Below are 22,117 nucleotides of genomic sequence, written 5' to 3'. Positions count from 1 at the left end.
GTTTTATTTGAAACTTATCCTCTTACACTTTACATATTGTATATTTTATTTGAGAGCCGACTCAAAACGACTCAACAATAAAATAAACAATGAATCAACACTAAATCAAACTTCTTTTTTAATTCGGAAATTTGTCAATAAGGTTGTTAGGGAGATTGTCAATTAATTACTACATAGGTTGTTAAAAATTATCAATTATCCATCTACCTTTCTAACAATTGATATCAATTTCTAACTTAGTCCATATTTTGGCTAATTAATCCACTGATGACATTATAATTAACATTTAGTTATAATTTAATCATTGTACGTAATTAATTAATAAAAAAAATCTCCAAAATAAAAAATTCCCAAAATCAAACCCCAAAAATAACTCGAAATTGCCAAAAAAAAATAAAAAAATCCTGAAATAAAAAATTATTCAAGATTTAATTTTGGGAATTCATTTCTTTCGGGTGATGTTTCGGGATTGATCATTTTGGATTTTCTTTTTAATTTTTGGGATTTAGTCTTGGGAACTTTTTTTTTGAGATTTTAAATTTTATTAATTAATTAAAATGATTTAATTATAACTAAGGGTTAATTATTATGTCATTAGTGGACTAATTGGTCAAAAACATACTAAAGTAACAATTCACATCTATTGTTAGAAAGGTACGTAGTACTCCCTATGTAGTAATTGACAACTTTTAACAACGTAGGTAGTAATTGACAAACTACTTAACAACCTAGGTAATAATTGACAAGTATTTATTTTAATTCCTTTAGGACTTGTGATCAAGAGCACAAATAGACTTTCCTTTTTAATCTTTTTTGGCTTGCTCAACATGCTCTTAGCATGAGAGCTATGCCCTAAGCATAATTTAACTTCCTTGCCAAAATTTTCCTTCCTTGAACATGAATCACTACTTAGGTGACTCAACTCATAAGTAAATTGTACCTATAAATAAATGTACATATAAAATAAACTTCCTTGATATGTTTGCAATTAATTTAACAAGACACAAATAACTTTATTGACATGTTTGTTATTAAAAATACAAGACATAAATAAACTTCCTTGCTACTAACATGCTTGATACTACTCCAACAAAGCGTAAACAACTTTCTTACTAATATGGTTTTGTTAATTCAACAAGGCATTCAAAACCAACACTCAAGCCAAGTAATTCAATCACAACCCTTGTCATGATACTACAAGATCATATGATCATTGAATGTTAAACTTAACATGACACTTGAGGCAACTTGGCCAAGATTTCGCCTAAATTGAAGTCTCTTCCTAACACAAATATTAAAACAATTATTACTCATGTGCAAAATTAATTTCTACAAATCTTTATTTACTTTTAAGTTACTTCTTGTAAAAAATTATTTTTCGATTTTTGTAGGTGGTAAAAAATATTTTTTCCTAATAAAAATAATAAGTTCAATTAATAGTTTAAAACCCTAGCATGAAATCTAATTAATTTCATGCATATTAGAAATCGACGCTTTAATACTTAAAACAAATCTGAATATTATTATTGATTATCATAATTAAAATTGACATCTAATTATGCTAATATAGTAATCATATGAGTTTAATTAAAACCATAACCCTAATTCATCATTAAATATAATTAAACTCATAAAAATGGAAGGTTTAAATATATTTCAAATCTGAAAATTACCATTACTTCAAATAAAATCATCCTCCATAATATAATCATCAAAATCCTCAACTTTGGGGTTCATAACCTGTAACACCCCGACAATTCCCTTTTCTAAAATAACCTTTTATAAATATAACTATAGAGAATTATCAAAGTATTATCGCCCGTGTAAAAACGTAACGCTTATTCAGAATTTTGCAGCGGAAAACAGAAAACTAACTTTTAGGTTTATAAATAATCGATTACATAATAAGTCCCAAAACCAATTAACAGAAATAGGGAAATACGAATAGTACGACAATTTCAAATCCAAATTAACAAAGCAAATCTAACTACAAGCTCTCTAATCCCGATCCCAATGATGCATCATCTTCAAACCTGTAGATGGGCAACGCTTATTGATCCTTAGAGACTGCTCACCAAAGATGGGTCATCACAGGATCAATAAGGCATAGCCATGATCAACACACACAAACAAGCATGTAATCAGCAAAGCTGAGTAATACATACTAAAACAATAATAATCCTAACATGATACTATTAAACGAACAACCCTAACATGATACTAATGAACATAAATAAGGGCAGACAAGACATGATAATTTGACGACCACACTTAACTAGACTAGGCTGGGCTGGTCTAGACTTTTATAACAATAATATTATTTTAATTGAAATAGGCAATGGACCGAGTTTTCTAGCTAGAGGCTTCACTAAGGAAGACGAGGTACGGGCGCGACTCCGTAACCTCAGTGACCTGCGATATCGAGGAACATTTGAATAAAAATAGGACACGGTGATCAATCCGGTCCGAGATAAAGGCCATGGCCTACCACCATGAACCCCAACTCCTGTTTGTCCGTCACTTTAGACGTGCACAGTCTAAAGCTATTGCTATTCAGTTTCACTTTACATGATTTACATATTAAAACTCTATTATGACTCAACAATCACATAAGTCATACAACCAAGAATTATTCACAATTATTTTTATCTTGGAATTAAGTAAGTGATCACAAATGTATCATTCAAGACTCATTCCAATTAAATTCAACCTTTCCTTTAATACTGATCAACCCCTCTATATGGGTATAACGTTTCAACTTACTGAACAAGATCCTCGGCCCTCATAAAGTAGTGAAAAGCTAAAAGGGAACGACGATCAATCGACCTGAATCAATATATGAATAAAGTAATCTAGTCTTCCCAACCAACATGTTTGCATCAATCATCCATACTAACATGCTATAATACTCACAACGAAATATATATGTTCAACATGTCCATCCAACAATATTAAACATGAAATTCCGACATAATCAGGTTCATCAATAAATTTCAACTTGGTTTCAACAGATAACACACATTCCAAGCAAACTGATAGGCCACTTTAACACTTTCAAAAGTCGCCTAAAGAGAATTCTCCGCCTAAAACAACCAACAAATAATCCCAATGAATCTCTAATCATTCGCAACCACAATAAAGCATTCTAAATGCATCCTAAACATATTTAGAACTTTCCCCAATATCAAAACTTGAATATTTGATTTCCTAGTATAACAATTATTGAATTAGTGATTGGAATTCGTTGAAAACTCTTTGCAAACATCGCACTTTAAATTTTCAGCAATATAACTAATTTCAAACTACTCCCAAAACTTTGAAATCATAAAAACAATAACTTTAATAATTTATAATCATCCTACCATGATTTCAAAACTATTAAAACCTTGAAAATTCATTCTTTAATCATTAAAACCCCTTATTTAACAAAATTAATAAATCTGAAAATTAATAAATTTATTATGCAAATATATAAATTTGAATTCTATATTTACATAATTAAAAACATAACTTTAAAGCATGAAAATATTAATTAACTTACTTAAACAAAATCAAAACATTAAATAGTTTAAGGTTTTAAAGAAATAACCAATAGAGAGAGAGAAGGAGGAGTGCTGGCCGGCGGCAGGGCGGCAGCAGGCCAGTTAGCGACTGGTGGCGGTGGTCGGTAAGCGGCGCATCTGCAGCGACGTGTGAAGGGGAAGCAGGGCGCAAAGGAAAATGAAGAGGAACGAGAGAAAGAGAACCGTCTTGGCGGCTGGTAGCAGAGACGACGACGGTTGGGGGTGGCGTCGCCGGTGGAGGTGTCTGCAAGTGGTGGCGTTGGTTCAAGTACATAAAGCAGCGAGTGAGGAGGAGATCAAGAATAACGAAAAAGAAAAAGAAAAACGAAGAGGGAGGAAAAGGAAGGAGACTACCGACAGGCCCGGTCCTGACATTTTGAGGGCCCTAGGCGAAATAAGGGATTTAGGCCCCTTCCAAAATAATACGTCTTTAACTGAAATAATTTTTTTTTTTTGTGAAATCCATTATATTGTTGAATTCAAATCAATAAAAACTTACTATATCTCCTTTGCAGGATCCTAGAATTTCAAAATCCGGCTCTAGTCGATTTCTTGAAATATTTCAATAAAATAAATACTCACTTAATTACAAGATAATTAATATGCGTAAAGAGATATTTTTTGGAAATAAAGGTTCATTTTGAGCATATCAAAATATCAGTTAATATTGTCTTCATTAAAATGCTTATCTATTTTAAAACTTATAAACCCGTAGTCCATCAAATAAGCATTTTGTTGCTCACATATAGTTATATCAATTAGAAATGAGTACTAAAAGTCAAATACTACGTACATAAACTCAACGTAAAACACAAAAATAAAAATATTGACAAAGTTTAAAAAGAAAAGAAAAGAGTGAGTAAGGGGAGTCGAACCCTAGACCTCTAGTAGATATCAAAACTTTAGAATCTACTTTCTACCAATGTGCCAAGGAAATAACATGTGTATTTAATGCGTTGTTTATTACTAGTACTAAATTAATGGATAGACAATTATTTTGGGCCCCTTTCCGCCTTGGGCCCTAGGCGGTCGCACCCCTCGCCTACCCCCTAAGGCCGGGCCTGACTACCGACGGTGTAGTTGGTCGACGGCGGCGGCGCTGCAAGCAGGGGAGTACACAGCAGGAACGACAGGTGGTGGTGGTGGTCGCCGTTCAACGGAAGGAGAGAGAGGTTTTCCTTTTTGGGTTTTCACGTGGAGTTTCAAAGGGGAGGGTTTTGCTGTTTCTTTGTTTCACGTGAAATTGAATTATGGGTTGAGTATATGGGTTTTCTTGTTTTGGGCTTTGTCAATTTGGGCTAGGATTAGAATTGAGTTTGTTTGAATCCAAAATCGGTTAAGGTTGTTTATCCAAATTCAATCGAACGCGTTTTCGTAATTCGAATTCTTTTCAACGTAAAATTCTAAAATTACTTTTAATTTTATAACTCGTTAAAATATTTAAAACGTAAATAAAATGAATATATGTTAATTATATATTTATTACTAAAATTCATAAATTCTATTTAAATATAAATAATATACGTTAAAATATATTTAATAAAATTTATAAATTTACGGGGGATTACATAACCAATCCCAAATATAATTTAAATCAATAATCCAAAATAATAATCATAAATATTCATAATTTAAAACATAATTTAAATAGAGATAGATTAGGAAAAAGAGAGGTATATCAACCGGCCAAACAGGACACGATAGTGGAGGTGGTGGTCGGTTGATCGGACGAACGAACGAGGAGCAAGGAGGAGAGGCGCGCACGGTGCAGCAGTGCTGCTTGCGTGCGGTGTTGTTGTGATGTGCAGGGCTAGCGCGCCCGAAGGCTGGCGGGGACGCAGGGCATGGCGCACGACGAGGGAGAGAGAGCAGCAACACGCGCGACGAGGGAGAGCTAGGCGTGACAGTGGCCTCGACTGGGCGCGGGAACACGGCGCAAGGACATAGAGAGTCGGGTGGAGGAGAGAGAAAAGTGAGGGAGGTAATTAATTTGAGGGTTTGTAAATTAATGAAATTGGGGATTAATTAATTTTAAAAGAGTATTTATAGGCTTCGAATCCTAGTTGGGCTAGGATTATGAAATATTAAACACGAGCTTGAATTAAAAGAATAGGCTTGAATTATTCGTTTTGGGCTCCATAGAAATTGGATTCGACTAGAATCATTTAAATTGTTTTGCTTTTCAAAACCCAATTAAATTCCCAACTAAAATAAATTCAATTTTTCCCTAAATAAAAATAATTATTATTTTAATTAATAAAATACATTTAAATGCAACTTTAATTTATAAAAAAAATGATTTATAAATATAATTAAAATATTGATAATTACATAAAAATACGAGGTATTACAGTTGACATAGGTTGAGTTGAACATACGGCGAAGTTATATTTATTTTTTAGCAATTACTTGTCATGATGGTGTAATACATCGTATTTTTAAGTAATTATAAATATATTTAATTATATTTATAAATAATTTTATTATTTTTGTGAATCCAATACACATTTAAATATTTATTTAAATGTATTTATTAATTAAGAATATTTATTATTTTAATTAATTACGAAACGAATTTAATTTTCAAGTTGGGAATTTATTTGGGTTTTTAAAGTAAAACGATTTGAATTATTCTAAAGCCTTCCAATTTCCATACGGAGCCCAAGTGAATAATTCAATAACCTTATTCAATTCTAGCCCAAACAAACTAAAGCATGCCCGATCTTGATTTAGTGAAGTCTGAAAGGAGTATTCTAAAACCTAGCTCATCAAGGGATACGAAACCTATAAATACCCCTTGATACCTCACAAATTCCCACTTTATTATTTTACAAAACCCTCACAATCCCTCTCCTCTCTTTTCTTCCTCTCCACGGCACACTCCTTTCCCCTCTTCTCGCCCAGCCGAGCAGCACAGCCTCGATGTTGCTTGCTCTCGCTGCCTCGACGCCCCACACTCACTTGACGCCCAGCTCCCATCGCCAAGCCTCGCTGCTCTCCCTCCCCTGTCGTGTGCGCACCCCTACTCGCACCCCTTCCAGCACCGCACACAATAACAACAACACTGTTGTGCTTGCCGTGGCGCACCAACGGCAACACTGTCGTGTTCGTATATTGATTTTTTTAAACTCGACTCTTCTTTTTTGGGTTTGATGGTGTTTGGTTGTGATCATTGATCTTGTTACGTGTTGCTTCCAGCTCCTGCTTTCTTGAGGACGTTGTATTCCAACATCAAACGTAAAACTGGTATGATTAAAAAGTTTAAACAAATAAGTGAAGATTAGAGCAGGCTTGATGCATAGATGACTTGCGAGGTGTGAACCTGAGTAAATTTGTGACTGAGGCGGTAACTATATGTAGTTTAAAGCTTAAAGTTTCATGCATTCAAGTTGTTTTCAGATAGCATAGTTTGTGGAGTTGATTATTGACCTTGCCTCAAATACTGTTCTATTTAGTACATTGTACCTGTAGAGCTGTTTGGGGTGGTTGTGGTCACAGTGGAGGTGGGGGATATGGTGTGGGTTGCGGTATTGGTGAAGATAAAGAAGGGGGTTATGGTCATGATTACGCGTAGTACTTATTCTACGGCCATGTAGGTTACATAATACTGTAAGCATAGGTGTAGTTACTGATATACACGTAGTACTCTTTGTAAATATAAGGTTTCGTTCAAGCTACAATTTCAACGTATTTATGGTTTCATATTATCAATTACATGAAAAACGAATATTAGCATTGATTTTCTAGCATTTACCATAAATTTATAATTTTCCGCTTTTTTCGTAACATTTCTACAAAAAAAATTGTATACCATGGGGTAGAGTGCGCGCTAGCGCACGATCCAACAACTAGTTTAAATAAATGTTCAAATGAGACTTTAATTAAAAAAATAATAATAAAATGCTTTATAAATATAACTAAATATATTTATAACTACTTAAAAATACGAGGTATTACCAATATCCTGTCCAAATCCTGTCTAAATGACATTCATCTATGTGTCACTGCAATAGTCATTGAGGAGGGTGATCCAAAAAAATGAGGGCGTAGGGGCAGAAGAGGAGACAAAGGGAGAAGGGGAGACAATCTTTATCAACGAGGAGCATGAGTATGATCCTGTGAGGGGGGTCGGAAAAGACGGGTTTATGATCTTTTCTTACTTCTTCCCTCGCGGATGTCTAGCAAACAATATTAAGTAAAATCAGACTAACAATGGGCAATTTGCCTCTTTTTACTAGTTTATGGAGTCGTCATTCAGTTTTACAAAACTGACAAAATCAGGTTACTGTGAATAAGGGATGGCAATGGGTAGGGTCTGGGTAGGGTCTGGGTAGGGTCTAGTAATACCCGGACCCGGACCCTAATTTTTTGACATATACCCATACCCTACCCTTACCCTATAGGGTCTAAAATTATAAGACCCTTACCCGGACCCTATGGGTCCAACAGGGTATGGGTAGGGTCTAGGGTCTTATGCGGGTCCGCGTTAAACTATAACTTTTATTTCCTTTTTTGTATGCAATTGTATGTAATATGCAAAAATAATACAAGAACAACGATTAATAAGGCATTTTAAAACAAATAAATAGCTAGTCTTCAAAAATTATCCTTGTCTTTCCTTAAACACAATACATCTTAAAGTACGAAGCTCATAAGTTAAAAAATCCCACATTCTTAACTACACAACATTAATGTTACTCGGCATCCTTTCAGTACTTTAGTAGTAGTTATCGTCCATATCATCATCTACTTCATCATCAAGATCCTACAAAAAAAGTGAAGTACATAAAAATAACAAAATTTAAGCGGGTCTAAATATAGGGTATGGGTAGGGTATGGGTCTTAAGGGTCCGCGGGTAGGGTATGGGTAGGGTACGGGTCTGAAAAATTAAGACCCTTACCCTACCCTAAAAAAATCAACATATGCCCATACCCTACCCTTACCCTTATTAGGCGTGATAAATAATCAAATTATGTTTGACAGATTTACAACGGTGATTAAATCAATAAATGAGATTATGGTCTTTACAATATAGTTTTGGCTATATTGCGGTTCTCATAAACTAACCACTTAGCTTTACTCGCTTTCCTTTTATTCAACGAACGTTCCTCGATTTGACTAGACTCTTGGACAGGATCCAAACTTAATTCGGGCGCTTATACGGACATCTTTGTTTGTTTTAAGGGTAGTTTATATATTACCGAAAGTCGAAAAGCAGTTGATGAATTACGTCAAAACTCATAAGTATATTTCATGAAAAAGCCGTAATTTGTAGTCGCATCTGCTGTGCATCTCCTTCCTCACACTCCCGCCTCCTCCTCCTCCTCCTCCTCCTAAAACCCTCCATCAAAAACAGCATCGTGTAATTGTATCGCCATCTCTTACTCGGCAGGTCCTCAATCAACCACATATCCTTCTTCACCGCTGCTATTCCTGGTATTTTCTTCACTTGTCTTATTTTATATCGATTTTGTTTCTTAATTTTCTGTTGATTTCCTTTTTCCTCCTGATATGATTGGGTTTCAAATTGTCAAGTATTCGGTGTTGTTTTAGTCTAATCCGCCTATACTCAACTCATAATTCTACTTGAATTCGTATTATCCTTTTCTCCCTAATAAATTATTGATAAGAGGGTTTTGGAGTATATCTTTTTTGCATCTCCTTCCTCCTCCTCACTCCTCTCTCATTCTCCTCCTCTTAAAAACCTAAAACCAAAACCAGCGTCTTGTACTTGTACTTGTATCTGCTGCTATTCTCGGTAATTATCTACATCGATTTTTCTGTTGATTTTATTTGCAACTTTTCTAAATTGTTAAATATATTCTGGGTTGGGTTTTTTGTTATCTTTGTTTTGCTGTTGTGAGATTCGTATTATACTTGTATCATATGTTTCGATTTTTCTGATTTCAAATTGTTAATATATCCTCTTGTCTTTGTTTTGGTGTTTTTCATGAGAAATTCCACTTAAAATTCGTATGATCCTATGCATTTTTTTTTCTGACAATCACCGTTTTATCCTGATTCTGGGTAGATGATCAAATTATGGGAACTTTTTTTTTTGGGGGTACAAACTCTGTGCTATTTTTTACCTTCTACGTTGTATGTGCTACGTATCTCGAATTCCTAGCTCAAATTCCTGGATGTTGTAGCTGAGACAAAGTTAGGCATGTTGATCCTAACATGCTTAAGACCTGTCTTTATTTATAAATCCCAATGTGCATTAAGAGCATGTATGCCGTATCTTTTTTTAATTGATTCTCGCTCTGCTTGGTTAAACTAATGCTTGACAGATGTTCGTCTAGCGAAGATTTTGAAGTTATTGTATACTTTGTTATATCTGTTAACATTTTTATTGTTAACCTTTTTCTCTGGAAGAGAAAGAAACAGTTGTGCTGATAATAAACTCATTTTTTCCTTTCTTACTTTAGGTAGAAAGTTGGTAATCGCATTTGTGACACGTGCTCAAATTTTTTATTATATTCATGGATGCTGACCGGTTTGGATCAAGGCGTGAAAGAAGTGAAGAAAGGTATCGAGCTGGCTCCCCAGTAAGAGAGTCTACAGAAGGAGACTTTGATGATTCAGAAGAATATGATAGAGACAAATCTAGAGAATTGACCAAACACAGTAGTAAGGATAAGAAGAAAAGTCGGAGAGAGGATAAGGATCATAGAAGCAGAGACAGAGATCGATCAAAGCTAAAGGATGAGTTAAAAGAAAAAGAGACAGAAAAGGATTTTGAAAAAGAAAGAACATCTATCAAGGAAAAGCGGAAAGAAGAGAAGGAAGAGCATGAAAAGGATAGGGTAAAAGATAAAGGTAGGGAGAAGGATAGTGACAGGGATAAGCATAGAGGGAAAGATCATGATAGAGATGAAAAAGATCGAGGGAGAAAAAAAGATCGTGAAAGGGAGCGAGATAATGAACAAGAGAGTACCCGAGGACGTGAGAAGGATAGAGGAAAAGAAAAAAGCAAAGAGAAGGAGGAGAGAGAGAAGGAGAAATCAAAAGATAGAGATAGGGGAAAAGATAGAGAAAGGGGTAAGGAGAAAGAAAGGACTAGAGACCGAGAGAGAGATAAAGATCATGAGAAGAATAAGGGTAGAGATTTAGACAAGGAGCAAGTAAAAGATAGCATTAGAGAAAGAGAGAGGGAGGTGGATAACGAAAAGGAGAGGTCCAGGGACAAGGAGAAAGTTGGAAAAAGAAGTCGAGAGGATCAGGATCACAGTAAAGATGGGGGAAGAGACACTAAGGCTAAAAGAGATGGTGATGACAACAGGGAGAGGGAGACCTCTGAGCTGGAAAACATGCCTCTTGACAAGGATGGCACTGGTCCAGTCAAGCAAAGGGATTATGTTACAGATACATCAGTGAATCCAAGTCAGTCTCGAATGGAGGTTGCGGAGCGCATCTTAAGGTCAGTGTAGGCATTTTATTAATTCAATTTGTAGAACTTTTTGTTATCTTTGTTTTGGTGTTGTGAAATTCGCATTATACTTGTATGATATGCTTCGATTTTTCTGATTTCAAATTGTTAAATATATCCTGTTATCTTTGTTTTGGTGTTTTTCATCAGAAATTCTACTTGAAATTCGTATGATCCTATTTACTTTTTCTGACAATCACTGTTCTATCTTCTATTAGAATGAAAGAAGAAAGACTGAAAAAGACGTCTGATGGAGCTTCTGAAATTTTATCATGGGTCCATAAAAGTCGAAAACTCGAGGAGAAGAGTATTTCTGAAAAGGAGAAAGCTTTGCGGAGGTCAAAGATTTTGGAGGAGCAGGTCTCTTTTTTTCTATGAGTTTGGCTTGCATTGTTATGCTCTTATTTCTATATCATTGTCTGTTTGTCTTGACAATTATAATTGTATTATGTTGTCTGTTTGTCTTGACAATTATGATTCTATTCTGTTGTCTGTATCTGTCAGGACAATCTGGATGAAGATGACACTGAAGATAAAGAGAATTCAGGTATGTGTTCTATGAATATATTAGACTTTTCTTTCTTTTATTGGTCTGTGAATGGCCCTGTTTGGCAATCAGCGGTTAGCTGTTAGCTGTAGCGGATTGTATTAGCAGCTTTGACTAGCTGTTTTCTATTAACTGATTTGACTAGCTGATTGTATTAGCTGGTTGTATAAAAGTGTTTGGTAAGTAGCTGATTTAAGTTAGCGGTTTGATTGTGTAAATGACCAAAAAGGACCTTGTCCTAATTTATTGTTGAATTTTATTAAAAGTAAATTAGTTTTATGTAATGAAATTATAAACATATACGTAGTACCAAGTACTACTTATTTTGAACACTTTATAATTTAATTATAAGCAATTAATTAAAAAAGCAAAAATTTGTAAAATTCATGCACCTAGTTTGATAACTAAACATACCCTACTCACCCATTAAACCTTTAACAACCATCGAATAAATAAGTAGTCAAACAACCTGGATTAATTTTATACGAACTACTTCCTATTACTTAATTCATATAAGATCAATTTAGCATTTTTTATTTTTCTAAGTGGGGATTTTTTAATTTTATTTTGCTTTGTACAACCTTGTGTCAGACCATTTTACGGTATATACTTGTAATTTGTACCAAAAGAAGTTGCATTTTATAATCCTTCTTATAGAAGATAAAAGCGGAGATAAGGAATGAAGAACAGCCGAAAAAGATACAGATTGGGGTAAAATTGTCTTTTAGTATTTATTTTACAATCCGCTAAGTGAAAAAGCTCCTTTATCCAGCATTTTGAAATTAGAGTTTTGGGACCAATCCGCTATTCAAATCCGCTTACAACCAAACACGTGAATTAACGGATTGGAGTGGTCAAACCTCTAATAGTGCCCGAATCCGCTAAAAGCTCTTCAATCCGCTATTAACCAAACAGGCCCAATATATTTTTCTTCTGGCGGTCCAAGTAGCTCTTTCAAAGAAGGCTTATGAATCTATGTTTAATCTTGTTTTCTACTGCAGATGCTTTGGCCGGAGTCAAGGTTCTTCATGGAATTGACAAAGTTCTGGAAGGAGGTTCAGTTGTTTTGACTCTCAAAGATCAGGATATACTTGCCAATGGTGACTTAAATGAAGGTATAGTAGTGGTTGTGATAGTGCTGCAGTTTGTTTTGATGTGCAGTAAGTCGATACCTAGACAATGGATATTATAATACTTTTTTTTTGTTTATCTTTGGTGATATCAGATGTTGACATGCTTGAGAATGTGGAAATTGGGGAGCAGAAGCGGAGGAGTGAAGCTTACAAAGCAGCAAAGAAGAGTTCCGGAATATATGTTGACAAGTGAGTATGGGTTATGATTCATGTTAGAGAATTTTGTGAAAAAACCATTGCCCAGTAATCACACTGCTTATTATTCATATTAAGTGATAATAAAAAAAACAATTATTTGTAATGAATGTGACATCTTGATTTGTTAGAAGGTTTGAGCTGCATATCCTAATTTTGGATTTGACAATGTCGACCTTCTATACTTATTTGAACTTATCTTATCTTGAATGATCTCCAATCACAATTTACTGAATGAAACTATTATTAGTGTCAACTAATAGTAATAGTAATAATAATATATTGCCAATTTATAATGTTAATATTATTTATAGTAAAGTTCTAGCAAGTTCCAATGAAGTTTAATACCTTAAGAAAAAGTAAATAAGGTCCAATAAGTTTAGAGCTAATAACGTAAGATTAGTTCAAGGCTAATAAGTTAAGATAATTTCAGGTTTGATAAGTTAAGATAATATACATTCAAGTCTAATTAGTTTAGATAAGATGAGTTCATGGTCGATAAGGTAAGATAATACAGTTTAATTCAAGTGAAACAGGTGGAGAGAACAGTACCTTATTGATTTATTTGGTTTTCTAGGTTCAATGACGAGCCTGGGGAAGAGAAGAAGATGCTTCCACAATATGATGATCCAGCTGAGGAGGAGGGGGTTGTCTTAGATGCCGCTGGGCGGTTTGCTGGTGAAGCAGAAAAGAAATTGGAAGAGCTTCGCAGAAGGCTTCAAGGTCCTCCCATGAACAATCAAGCTGAGGATTTGAGTGCATCTGTAAGAATCTCATCTGATTACTACACTCCTGAGGAAATGCTCCAGTTCAGGAAACCCAAGAAAAAGAAATCATTACGTAAGAAGGATAAGCTTGACTTAGATGCTCTTGAAGCAGAGGCAAGAATTACTGGTTTGGGTGCTTCAGATCTTGGTTCACGTAGTGATAGCAAAAGACAGGCTGCTAAAGAGGAAGAAGAAAGATACGAGGCTGAGAGGCGAAAGAGTGCCTACCAAGCTGCATTTTCAAAAGCAGATGAAGCATCTAGGGCTCTTCGCATGGAACAAGATGTTAATCCTGCCAATGAAGAAAATGATACCCTGGTGTTTGCAGACGACGCTGAGGATCTGCACAAGTCCATGGAAAGAACTAGAAAACTAGCTTTAAAAAAACAAAATGAGAAAATTATATTTGGGCCAGAAGCAGTTGCACGTCTTGCATCTTTAACTACCAACAATCAGGCCACAGATGCCCAAAATTCAAATCCTGGGGATGCTGCAGATAATAAGGTTGTCTTCACTGAGATGGAGGAGTTTGTTTGGGGTCTTCAGCTAGATGAAGGTTTATTCCTATCCTCTTTTTTCTACATACAATTACTTACCCTTCTTTGAGAACAGTCACTTGAAAAAAAAAGAAAAATAGCAATCAGTCCACCAACATACAACTCTTTTGTTTTCTGTGGATTATTTAACTGTGATATTTTCCCTGTATTGATGGCTTGATGCATGCATTGTTCCTGTTATGCCTTTTCACTTTCTTGAAGTTTGTACTTTGCATGCCTAGAAACAATCAAACCACCAAGAAGATTGTTGATATAGTTTTTCTTTCACCAGATATCACGATAGATATCCTTTTGGTAGAACAGGTGTACATATATGTGCCAAACTGCTTGCTTTTCCCTCTAGATTTGTATGCATCAGATGAACTGAATCTAAATGTAATTGTGCCACTATTCTAATTTATAAGCCTACCCAGTATGTTACTTAAACTTTTTATTTCAACAGTAGTTCCTATGTTGGATCCTTTTCTTTATGACAGTGGTATGTACATTAACACTTCAGTTTGTACTAAGTACATACACAGAATTTCCATAATATGGCTGAGGCTGTCACCTGGATATGTACCTGTATATAATGTTAAGAGCCGAGCCGTTGTAAACCTACCATATTTCATGTGAATCCTGCATTCCTGTCCCGTTTTATGATTTCCGGAGTTCTGCTTTTGTGGTCAAAATCTAACAAATCTTCTTGTTTGTAGTCTAAAATGGGCAATTTCACATTGTTTAGGATGTTTTGATTGATAATGCTTGCAAGCTAATATGATTTATCAGCTTTAATAATCTAAATCTGTGAGTTGTTGACTACTGTTAACATGGTAAAAAAACAAAAAAACTTGGCTAACTAGTTCTGATGTTTACTTGCTGATCTGCATGTGCAGAGGCTCAAAGGCCATATGATGAAGATGTGTTTATGGAGGAAGATGAAGCTCCGAAAGATTTTGAGGAGAAAAAGGATGAGACTGGTGGTTGGTCAGAGGTTGTTGATTCCGGAAAGGATGAACAGCTTAAGAGTGAAAATGAAGAGGATGTAGTTCCAGATGAAACACTTCATGAAGTTCCTGTTGGGAAAGGATTGTCTGGTGTGCTTAAGTTGCTTAAAGATCGGGGCACACTCAAAGAAACTATTGAATGGGGCGGAAGAAACATGGACAAGAAAAAGAGCAAGCTAGTTGGCATCCATGATGAAGAAGGAGGACCTAAGCAGATACGTATGGACAAGAAAAAGGGCAAGCTGGTTGATGAAGTGCCTAAGGAGATAAATCTGGAGCGGTTGGATGAATTTGGTAGAGTTGTAAGTTGATTCTCTTGCAGCCTTCCTTCTTTAGTAGTTTGTAAACTGCAATTTTATTATACTCAAATTTATGTGTTTGAAAAAATCTTCTTGCATGTCACTTGGACTTTGGGACACGGATTAGGCATAGGGCTGTGGATTTGGATCCAAGAGTTGTGAATCTTCAGAAAACACTTTTAGTTTCTGGTCTAATGTGAAATATTGGCGTGTCATACCGTATCCATGATCTGAGAGCTGGATATGTATTCTATGAGTTGGGATAAAATGCTTTGACTTGGGTATGCATATTAGTAATTGAATTATATGTCGAAGCCTCTCTTCTTACTAAGGGGGCGGGGGAGTGGTCAACTTCATGGACCCTCTGTCTGAAAGTAAATCAATCACTCTCTTCCCCTTTTATGGTGGTGTTATCGCTCTTACTGTTTGCTGAAGTAAGTTTCTGGCGATGCTTTCTTTACAAAATCCATAGTATTCAATTATGGAATTCTCTAGACACTTGCTCATCTGTTTGTGTGAATTACGACATGAGTCTGAGTTGGAGTGATCGATTTGTCATCATATTATTTTCATTGGTTCATATATCTGCATCATATTTGGTGTAGGGTGCAGACTTGAACTCCAAATATTCAAACTTCTTATGTCCTTTGTATTTTCTTTTGCAGCTGACTCCAAAACAAGCCTTTCGTTTGCTTTCTCATAAATTTCATGGAAAAGGACCTGGGAAAATGAAACAGGAAAAGCGGATGAAACAGTACCACGATGAATTGAAGCAGAAGCAAATGAGTTCCACTGATGTGATACCACAGTCTGTGGACAGAATGAGAGAGGCACAAGCTCAATTGAAAACACCGTATCTTGTTCTTAGTGGGAATGTTAAATCAGGGTAAGACTTTATTTGTATACTTGCATTTGACTGTTTCCCAGGAGTCCAGGACATGAGTTATGAGTGATATGACCCTTGTTGACTGTAAAGAATAGTGATGTGACTCTTTGGAAATGTCTGCTACTTCCTAGGAGCCAAGGACACGAGTTATGTTTAGAAAAAGCAATGTTGGTGTAATAGTTTATTTTCAAGTCTAAACTTTAAGATGGATTGGGGCACACATCTCTTGCCTTCTCCCACTATTCTATCAAGGGTTGAGCACATCCCTTGCTTTTTTTCACTGTCAATTAGGTTTTATTTATGTTTTTCCGGGTTTTGGTGGACAAGTACAGAAGTACTAGAAGCCAAAACTCTGTTATTTTCTTTTCTTTGTTGGTAGCTTGTGGTGTTGAGGAGCTAGATTTCTGTCTGATGAGATGTCGGGATCGGTTTCAAAGTAATTGATCCTTGCCTTGCAGTTCCATTACCCCAGTGTCTCTGACATGACTTCTCCCCAGTATGAGGGGAAGTTTTTTTTTTTTTTTTGGGGGGGGGGGGGGGGGGGTTGTCTTTCAACAACAACATCACAACTGCGAAGAAGATATTGCTATGAAACCTTGGCTTACTTTGCCATTTCTTTGTAAGCTTATGTTGTAGCTTCATAAGCAGTTGCGTCTTGCTCACTATCTTTCATCTGTATGATGCCCCTTATTTGTCCTAGATATATGTTTTAATATACAAAGTATTACTTTAGTATCTAGGGATGTGTATTATTTCATTCGATTGACTTTGTGTCTTATTGCCACTTTTAAACAGGCAAAATAGTGATTCAAGGAGTGGTTTTGCAACTGTCGAGAAGGAAGTGCCTGGAAGCTTGACACCTATGCTTGGCGATAAGAAGGTTGGTTCCCATTTTGCTTGTTGGGTTTATATTTTTTATTATCATGTATGCACCAAACTATCAGATGATGCATTTCCTGCTTGATCAGTAAGGGTAAGGCTTGTCAGACTGTTAGAGATTTGTAAGGTTATGACTAGACCAGTAGGACGGGTCAGCTGGGTCAGGGTCAAATCAGATTATTTCCGGTTTTGGGTCATTTTGTTTTCGGCGCTGGGACATTGCTTCTTGTAAACAATTCCTAAAATCCTGAATCTAGTAGACTTACGTTTGCCTTCCACCTAAAAATGCATGCATACACTTTAGATTTACTTGTTTGCTAGATCCTGTTAAATTCACGTCTCGTGATTCCAAAGCCTATATAGTTAACTTTTTATCTTCTCTTGCTCCCTCGTCCTTTATGATTTTTTTGTAATTCCAATACGTGGCTTAAGACAATTGAGGTGTCTAAGTAAAATGTAAGGTGACATACATGTATTTCATAGCGATGTTGGAGTGTCTGAGTACATAAATTTGTAGTACCCAACATAGGCATGCAAAATAAACCTGACAGTAAAACATAGATTGTGGGTTTTTGCTTGTCTATTTACCTGTCTTTGTATGTTCCAGTTTTAAATGTTTAATTGTCTCATCCAGGTGGAGTATTTCTTGGGAATCAAACGGAAAGCTGAACCTGGATCTCATGGCACCCCAAAGAAACCCAAAAATTGATATTATGTACCCAGTGATTGGAGAACTGGATTTTTCACGTTGAAGGTTTTCACGTACTAAAGGCTCCCTTCATCTCCACTACAATAGCTCTACTGTAGATTTTTACTCCTATACTGAGGTATATTGTATTTATAACTGTTGTACGGTCAAGTTTTGATTGAAGGTTTTTGAATTCTTCAATGTTAAACAGGAATCTAATTGGTTCTGAAGCTCATTTTTTGACGAACTCTTGCTGGGAAAGCATTTGTAAGTGGCTATACCGAATGAAAAATCTGAGCAAATATTTGGTATTGCTAGGTTTTCTTTTGTTGACTTCAGATGCTGTATTGTGTGGCACTTAATTTGGTAAGGCTCTTGTACATATCGATTGAGAATTATTTGGTCATTCCAATAGTTTTGGGGCTGCTGAAGCAATGTGTTATGGATGCTGTCAAAATAAGACCACAGCATAAAATACTCCATAGTAAATTGGTTGATGTTAATTTCCCGCTTATTTTGCTAATCAAATTAGTTATCAAATAGAGTACAAATGGTATGTATGTAGACGTAGATTTCAAGTAATTCACTAATTCGGAATTGATTAGTCTTCATGTTTATTCAGGATCAGGTTTATGTGTTACCAAAATCATTTTTGCAAGATATGGAGATAAGTAAGAGTATGGCTCTAGCATGGTACTACAGTAGCAAACCAGAAAAATAGCTTGAGCTTTGTAAGTCTAAAACCAAGGGTGGCTTAATTAAGCTATGCGTGGGCAATTGCTGCAAAAAAGGATTCGTTATGTCAACCCTTGAGGAGGCCACTGTCTACTTCATCTAAAAAGTCAGGAATGACACTTAGAGCATGTACATTGGGGCTCTTGGAGTGACTCTCCAAGTAGCTCTCTAAGTAGCTCTCCAACAAGAACTATCTCTTGACCAACATTGGGGCTCTTAAGTGGCTCTTGAGGGGCTCTTGAGTAGCTCTTCATGGAGAGCTGTTTCAAGGTAGCTCTTGCCCAAGAGCCATCCAAGAGTTGATTCTTGTTGAAAAGTGAGGAGTAACTTTGAAAATTGGATAGTAACTTTGGTTAAAAACACAATTAATTGGGACCACCAAATGGTAAAAATGATAATGGAGAGCTCATTTGAGTAACCAACCAATGTTGGGTGTTTTTAAGAATGAATATTTGAGTGTGTCTTGTAGAGAGATAGTGGTAGAGAGAGAGGGGAGAGTCCTCCAAGAGCTCTTTTAAAAAGCCAATCAATGTACATGCTCTTATGCAGAAGGTGTTTGAGTACATAATATGATACAACGTATTAAGGATGTTTTTTTTTTTTTTGACAGTAGATACAAACAGGAACAAAGAAAGGAACAAAGAAAGCATTGGAGCACATCCCGTCTAGCCATAAAGGCAAGCTTAATTATGTGCTCGACCTACCTCATTTCTATCACATTTTGTGATAAAAACATTATTCATACTAGAAGCTATCCTGATGATAGCAAATAGATGCAACTTCGAATTGACAATGTGAGTATTGTTGTATCGCCATCACCAAATTACTGCAGTCTGTTCTTACTAGAACATCCATCATTCCTTTGGCTTTCACCTCCTTTAGACCTTTCAGAAGAGCAAGGGCTTCAGTTGAAAGAGCACTACCAGTTTGAACGCGTTCACCTCCTTCCCACACCTTGTTGCCATAAGACTCGATAACCCATCCAATGGCTGCCTCAGTTTTAAATGTTCAATTATTTCTTTTTCACGCCTCATCCACTATGACCTTAGTGGGATACTATGCTCATGATTTCTGCAACCCACCCTATTACTCCCCTTTATCCTACTCATCACTTTACTTTTATCATCAAAGGCCTTGCATGCCATCTGCCTCAAACAACTATGTTTTGCATGATATGACCTGGATTAACTAGACCACCTCTAAACACCAGGTTGTTTCTATGCAACCTTTAGCCTAGAGAACCATCACAAATCCAATGTTCTTTCACTATCATACCCATCCTCCTTCCAAAAATAATTCAAAAAATTCTTAACCCAATTCTGACAGCTTATATTCTTTGCATTAGATACCCTTAGCCCTAGAGTACTTGCATGCCACACTCGTTTTGCAATCCAACAGTCACGAAAAATGTGTTCTTCGATTTCTTCATCAGACATGCATAAAGGATAGCTCTGATCAACGTGAATTCCTCTTCTTCTCATTCTTCTTCAAAGAGGAAAAAAAAAATTCCATTTAGGAAGGAGAGTAGAATGCCAAATCTTCTTCCAGAAGCTTGAATCTTCTGGTTTTAAGCTACTGATAGCTTGATCTCCAACCAAAAAAGCATAAACTGCTTTTACAAACGACCTTTTATTTCTAACTCCTGTTCAGTGATATTGGTCTGTCTTTTCTTCTTCTCCAAGAAGATGGATACTTCAAATTTCTTGTGCAGTATCCTTTCCAAAATCATTCCATATAAACGATGAATTCCACGCTCGCTCACATGGTCGTAATATACTTTTAACAAGACTTTGTTGCATCACTTGGCTATAATCCCTGGTGAATTTTACATTTCCCGAAGGCAACCATCGCTCTCTTTGCAAAATAGTATCTCCACTATATATGACTTTACTAAAGTCTTTCTTTGTTGCATCAACACTTTTGCACATGCCTCTAAAATCCCATGAAGCCTTAGGATGGACGTTTCCTTTCATACCAGCCTCTAGTGGGGTTGATTTATAAGCAGACTTGTACACACGGGAAATGAGAGTATTTGGATTATGATAAATTCTCGCTGCTAGTTTAACAAGAATAGCCTTGTTGGACTTGTTGTTTTCCACCAGGACCACATTAGCAAAGAGTTCATCTTCTTTGTGATCATCTTTGGGAGCAAGAACACTGCAAGAACATTTGAACACAAAGCTGCTAAGATTCCATTGATGAGAAGTAATCTCCCTGCAGGTGATAGCGAAAGATGCTGCCATGAAGTAATTTTCCTTTGTATTTTTTCCACGAGCGGGACAAAAGCCTATGAAGATCTTCCATCTACTACAATATTACAACCCACATATCTCCACGATCTATCCGTACATGATGTACCAAGGATGTTCTTCAGATCATCTTTAATGCAATCTGGAGCACTAGGGCTGAAGATTACATTGGACTTCTCAAAATTAATGCCTTCTCTAAATACTCGACAAAACAAGTCAATTGTACCTCTGATATACCTGCATGATTGAGTGTAAACTTAAAAAAATAAATAAAAGAGAGTCATCAGCAAAGAATAAATGAGATATAAAAGGGGTCGTTCGTGTAATTTTGATGCTTATAATCTTTCCTTCTTCCTCTAACTTGATCATCATCTTTGAAAGAAGTTCCATAACCATAATAAAACGATAAGGCGACAATGGGTCACCTTGCCGTAGTCAGAATATGGGCTTAAAATCTTCTATCGGCTCCCCGTAAACCAGGATCGAATATGAATAATTAAAATTCATTGCAAAATCCAATGTCTCCGCCTAGATGGAAAACACATACTATCAAGAAGCCATCCAATAAATTGCCAGTGCACACGATCATACGCTTCATTCATGTCGATTTTCAACATTGATAGCCTCTCCAAGCCATTCTTTCTCCTCTTTACATATGTAATGATTTCGTGGCTAACAAGCAATTATCACCCATAAGGAATTTAGGAACAAAAGCATTCTGAAGCGGGCCTACTAAATCTTGAAGGATCAGCTTAATTTGGTTGGCTAGACATTTAGAAACAATTTTATAAATTACGTTGTATAGACTGGTCGGTCTGAGTTGTGAAGGCTTATTTGGAAATTCCACCTTTGGAATTAAAGCAATAAGAGTATGATTCTATTCGTGTAACATGTATCCAAACCTGAAAAAATACAGAACAGCTTCCGCGACATCTTGTCCAACCACCTCCCATGGCTTTTGAAAGAAGACCGCAGAAAAAACACCATCCGGACCTGACGCTTTAAGACCACCCATTTGAAACACCGCCTTCCGGACTTCATATTGGGTAAAATCCTTTTGCAAAGTTACTATTTGTTCCTGAGAAAGCTTTGTAGTGATTGCATCGAGAGTAACTGGTACGTCCCACTGTAAAGCATCAGCATTATGACACTTAAAAATTGATTGAAAATGCTCCACAATCATCTTCTTAATCTCCTCATTAT

General features: G+C 36.0%; 1 protein-coding gene across 4 annotated transcripts; it reads left to right on the top strand.

Annotated features, from left to right (window-relative positions):
- The first annotated feature begins 8,828 nt into the window (after positions 1 to 8,828).
- On the top strand, positions 8,829 to 18,312 carry LOC110797181 (SART-1 family protein DOT2). Of its 4 annotated transcripts, none has more exons than XR_008921213.1 (12): positions 8,829 to 9,000; positions 9,993 to 10,984; positions 11,212 to 11,353; positions 11,498 to 11,540; positions 12,542 to 12,655; positions 12,766 to 12,862; positions 13,446 to 14,191; positions 15,068 to 15,480; positions 16,143 to 16,363; positions 17,159 to 17,243; positions 17,877 to 18,004; positions 18,142 to 18,312. XR_008921213.1 is itself a non-coding variant. In XM_022002280.2 (12 exons), exons 2-11 carry the CDS (start codon positions 10,047 to 10,049, stop codon positions 17,949 to 17,951), a joined length of 2,874 nt encoding a protein of 957 aa, XP_021857972.1. In that variant the 5' UTR covers positions 8,829 to 9,000; positions 9,993 to 10,046; the 3' UTR covers positions 17,952 to 17,996; positions 18,142 to 18,312. The 4 variants fall into 4 exon arrangements, 2 of the variants coding, with proteins under 2 accessions (XP_021857972.1, XP_021857971.1); XM_022002280.2 differs by having other exon boundaries at positions 17,877 to 17,996; XR_002535772.2 differs by having other exon boundaries at positions 8,830 to 9,000; positions 17,877 to 18,069.
- The last annotated feature ends 3,805 nt before the right edge of the window (positions 18,313 to 22,117 follow it).

The sequence above is a fragment of the Spinacia oleracea genome, chromosome 5 (genome assembly GCF_020520425.1).
Source record: "Spinacia oleracea cultivar Varoflay chromosome 5, BTI_SOV_V1, whole genome shotgun sequence".
Taxonomy (NCBI): Eukaryota; Viridiplantae; Streptophyta; class Magnoliopsida; order Caryophyllales; family Amaranthaceae; genus Spinacia; species Spinacia oleracea.
The sequence above is the reverse complement of the archived record's forward strand: the minus strand, read 5'-3'. Positions and strand labels throughout refer to the sequence as shown.

Coding starts and splice junctions, on each gene's coding strand:
- LOC110797181 (XM_022002280.2), top strand. CDS start 10,047: ATGGATGCTGACCGGTTTGGATCAAGGCGTGAAAGAAGTGAAGAAAGG. Junction 11,354..11,497: donor CAAAGATTTTGGAGGAGCAG/GTCTCTTTTTTT, acceptor TGTATCTGTCAG/GACAATCTGGATGAAGATGA. Junction 12,656..12,765: donor CAATGGTGACTTAAATGAAG/GTATAGTAGTGG, acceptor TGGTGATATCAG/ATGTTGACATGCTTGAGAAT.